Below are 5,000 nucleotides of genomic sequence, written 5' to 3' on the forward strand. Positions count from 1 at the left end.
ATACATTCCTGAGACGGTCCTTACAAAAATTGGGACCAGTCAAACACACGGTTAGGGAGTTATTGGTGGATTAAGATTCCACAAGGACTTATAGAGGGACATATTAATGGTCAAAGGGAAATAACCTTCTCAGTTGGTGGCAGTGAGAATGGTAAGGACGGGGGTGTTTTTCCTACCTCGGAGGAATTTCTTTTTTTTATTGGTACCTTACTATTTTGTCGGGTCAATTTCGGGGGTACCCGTACTTCGGCAGTGGTCACGATGACCCCTTTAACAGAAATCTTTGATCCGAAAAGTGTGCCAGATAGCCCAGTAGACGGCCTTTAATGGCATACACAGTTTGAATGAAATGACACGGGAATGAATGTTTTAGTTGGGGTACGAAAACGGGTGGACCAATTTGTTTCTCCAAGTTAACATTGTGGGTGTTGTACAACTGTTGGCCGCGCATATACCACCCGTTCTTCGCCACCGTCGACGCTTCCCTGGCACTGTGGCCTCCTGTGGGATGATATACGTCCTATAACATGAGCAATGAAATGAAACGAGATGGAATTAGAAGAAACGAAATGAGATGATTGAAACGGATATAAATGAGATGAAATGATACAGACAACATGTGACAGCCGTAGAGCTGTTGTCCATAATAACCGTAGCACATCCTTGGCAAAGGCGCCTCCTTGGAGATAAGATAAGCTGAAATGAGATTAAATGAGACGAATATAGATGAGATGAAATGAGACGAAATAATACAGACAACATGTGACCGTTGTAGAGCTGTTGTCCATCATAATTATACTGTAGTACATCCTTGGCAAAGGCGCCTCCTTGGAGATAAGATAAGCTGAAATGAGATGAATATAGATGAGATGAAATGAGACGAATATAGATGAGACGAATATAGATGATATGAAATGAGACGAAATAATACAGGCAACATGTGACCGTTGGAGAGGTGTTGTCCGCCACGACCGTGAAAGCTTCTTGGCACTACGGCCTCCTGTGAGACGCAATGACATAAAATGAGATGAAATTAGAAGAAATGACATGAGATGAATGAAACGGATATAAATGAGATGAAACATGTGACAGCTGAAGAGCTCTTGTCCATCATGACCGTAGCAAATCCTTGGTAATTGCGAATAGGGTCACAGCTCAAACAACTGACTCGCCCACATATTGATTGTCACGATCGGGTGACAGAGACCAAGAAAGTGTCACTCAGTAGAGTGCCTGTTCTGGGTCAATGTATGATAGAAAGCGCCTGTGCGTGATATTGGGCTACAGCAGAGTTTGCTGACAGTGCTCAATGAACACGGAGGGTTTGCTGCGCACGAGTTTTACAGTGGAGGTTTCTGCTGTCATAGGGCTGACGGTTTTTCGCTGACAGCGCACACGGGATTTTCAGGGATTGAGTTTCTCGTGTCTCTTTTCTGCTTGGGGAGGCAGAATTGTGTATAGCTGGACTGGTTTTGTGACAAGGTCAGTCACGTGTTATTGGCTAGGTTGTCTGAGAGAGGCACAAGGACGGCGCACTTGACACCCAGCGGCAGAAGGGGAAGGATCTAATACACAGTTTCTAGAGTATGATGGTTTTTCACCGAGTATTATATTCGGCACTCTAAGGGAACTTCCACCAATTATTTCTTCTCTCTGCCACGTATTTTGCTGAGGACAAGTCGTCAACTTTCCTTCGTCGGCGATGGCTTTCGCATAAGGATTCGACAAGGGGTTCTGGACGTTTTTGGTCACTGTTGACGAACAGAGGCTGTTCCAGGGAGGAAGCGGATTTTTGCTTCCATGAGAGTACAATCATAGGCTTTTGAGGTAATAAATCATTATTTAACGCTGTTGATGAGTCTGTGTTGTGGAATGAAATACTCTCTGTTGTTCTTTCCAGGTTAGCGCATAATTTACTCTCTGTGACGCTAAAATACTAATCTGTATATGGTTTTTGCAGATAAGGAGAGAAGGACGGAAAATGACTGTTTTGTTGTTGTAAAAAGTCCGTTTTGTGCAGGCCCACGTGCTCGATGAGGTATTTAAAGATGACATGTTTTAAGGTGGTGGGTGAGGGGTAGCAGACATGTTTAGTGCACCGATGCTTTCTGTTTGCAGCCTTCGTTTCGTGTTCCTGTAACTGCTGCACGGCTGCCTTTGGCGGGACACTGCTAGCTGCAGACGTTGGAGCTGGGACCTGAGGAAGCTACGCTAACCGGCTAACCAGCAACCCGGCTAACCAGCATACCGGCTAACCAGCATACAGAAAGAAAGCTAAGTGCACCGTGTCTTACGCACCCCGTTGACCACCGTTGTCTTTTCTTATCTGTGATTTCATTGGAGTAGTGACAACGTGGGGTGTGTGACCCCTGCATGAACTAGAGCTTTTTGAACAGAACATTCTCATTTGACTGTATTTACACGGGATCAGCGTGTTACTATAATTTTCTATATACTACTGGCATTTTGTCAGTGATCACGGGTTTTTTACGTGTTGAGAACGTAAAAGGAACATATTTTGAGTGAAGGCTCGAGGGAGGTGGCGAGTTTATACATAAACAGGCGTCTGAAACTTATACTTTTGTTGACTCTATTTAATTGTATGACTGCGAGAGTGGATCGTGGTGTGGTTAGTTAATTAGTAGTAATTAACCGGTTCATAATCACCTTAAGTGATATATTGAAACGTGACATTGAATATCTGTTGTTGGGAAAAGCAACGCTAGATGAGGCAAGGATAATCTTAATAATGACACCAAAGACGTGATTTTGGCAAAGCTGGAACAAAAATCCTGAAACTAGTTTTTAATGCAATATGCGTGCTTTAAAGTGATAAGGGTCTCCGCTGAAACTCACCCAAGAAATGACTATCTATGGTTTGGTAAAGCAACGCTAGAAGAGGTGAGGAGCTGCACTCACGTCTGTTTGACGGTCTGCTTGGCGAGAGCGACGTAGTCGGCCCACAGACTGTAGGCGTGGGGCGCCCCAAAGAAACGCTGTGCAGGGATCTCCCGATAGAGGGCGTTCTCGTCGTCATACTTGCTGCTTGGGTCACCTGCATCAGGATGAATATAGCAGGCATGACTAAACACCTGTTTCATCTCAGTTTTGGATTTGAATGCGACATTCACAAGTCTTTCCCGTGTCAGGGACCCTGATACAAGTTCACATGTACAACAGTACATATATTTTTCCATTTAAGCTGATTCTGAAAATCGACATAAATTATGCAACATCCCTTTCGGCTACAGAGGGCTTTGTACCCTGGCTCCCTGATACGGAAATAGCCATTGGAACTTAATGTGCCCCCACCCCCCGACCCCCCTCCCACTTTTCCTCTTTTTTTGGTATTCGTTTGTTTTTATTCCAGACATAGTGATGTACCATTTGATCCGTTATCCGGCGGGGTAAAAACGGTCCTACACGTAAAGTTCCACTCGTCCACGAATTTACGTGGGAGTTTCAGCCCAAGAACGCGGAAGAAGAAGAAGAAGAAGAAGAAGAAGAAGAAGAAGAAGAAAAAAAAGATCCGTTATGATTCCTTAAAGGCATCATATGCACGTAGAGCGGAACAGAAGGTCTGGGGTAGTATGCATAAGATAGTGGCCGGCTGGGTGAGTACCAAGCGCTTGGTCGGATTGGTTGAAACTGATGTTTGTTTGGGATTTCAACTAATCCAACCACGTGCTAGGGTCCCACCCAATTGGAAGCTTTCTCATGCATACCACTCTTTGGAACACACACTGTGTGAAGAGGTTTTGAATGTCGGAAAAACAGACGACCAGACGAGCATAACACACACACACACACACACAATCACACCCCCACCCCACCCAGCCCAAACACCCACACTCACACACCTCCCTACCCCGCACCCACCCAGCCCTAACACCCACACTCACACACCTCCCTACCCCGCACCCACCCAGCCCAAACACCCACACTCACACACCTCCCTACCCCGCACACACCCAGCCCAAACACCCACACTCACACACCTCCCTACCCCGCACCCACCCAGCCCTAACACCCACACTCACACACCTCCCTACCCCGCACCCACCCAGCCCTAACACCCACACTCACACACCTCCCTACCCCGCACCCACCCAGTCCTAACACCCACACTCACACCCCTCCCTACCCCGCACCCACCCAGTCCTAACACCCACACTCACACCCCTCCCTACCCCGCACCCACCCAGCCCTAACACCCACACTCACACACCTCCCTACCCCGCACCCACCCAGTCCTAACACCCACACTCACACACCTCCCTACCCCGCACCCACCCAGCCCTAACACCCACACTCACACACCTCCCTACCCCGCACCCACCCAGCCCTAACACCCACACTCACACACCTCCCTACCCCGCACCCACCCAGTCCTAACACCCACACTCACACACCTCCCTACCCCGCACCCACCCAGCCCTAACACCCACACTCACACACCTCCCTACCCCGCACCCACCCAGCCCTAACACCCACACTCACACACCTCCCTACCCCGCACCCACCCAGCCCTAACACCCACACTCACACACCTACCTACCCCGCACCCACCCAGTCCTAACACCCACACTCACACCCCTCCCTACCCCGCACCCACCCAGTCCTAACACCCACACTCACACCCCTCCCTACCCCGCACCCACCCAGCCCTAACACCCACACTCACACACCTCCCTACCCCGCACCCACCCAGTCCTAACACCCACACTCACACACCTCCCTACCCCGCACCCACCCAGCCCTAACACCCACACTCACACACCTCCCTACCCCGCACCCACCCAGCCCTAACACCCACACTCACACACCTCCCTACCCCGCACCCACCCAGTCCTAACACCCACACTCACACACCTCCCTACCCCGCACCCACCCAGCCCTAACACCCACACTCACACACCTCCCTACCCCGCACCCACCCAGCCCTAACACCCACACTCACACACCTCCCTACCCCGCACCCACCCAGTCCTAACACCCAC

The 5,000-nt window shown here is 49.3% G+C and overlaps 1 protein-coding gene across 1 annotated transcript in view; it reads right to left on the reverse strand.

Moving 5' to 3' along the window:
• LOC138961573 (uncharacterized) overlaps positions 1-5,000 on the reverse strand; it is a 16,975-nt gene that overhangs the window by 2,632 nt on the left and 9,343 nt on the right. The window contains exon 6 of the mRNA XM_070333233.1: positions 2,920-3,055. Within this exon, the coding sequence (XP_070189334.1) occupies positions 2,920-3,055 (136 nt within the window). The remainder of the gene's footprint in view (positions 1-2,919; positions 3,056-5,000) is intronic.

This window comes from Littorina saxatilis, linkage group LG3 (genome assembly GCF_037325665.1).
Source record: "Littorina saxatilis isolate snail1 linkage group LG3, US_GU_Lsax_2.0, whole genome shotgun sequence".
In the NCBI taxonomy this organism is placed as follows: domain Eukaryota; kingdom Metazoa; phylum Mollusca; class Gastropoda; order Littorinimorpha; family Littorinidae; genus Littorina; species Littorina saxatilis.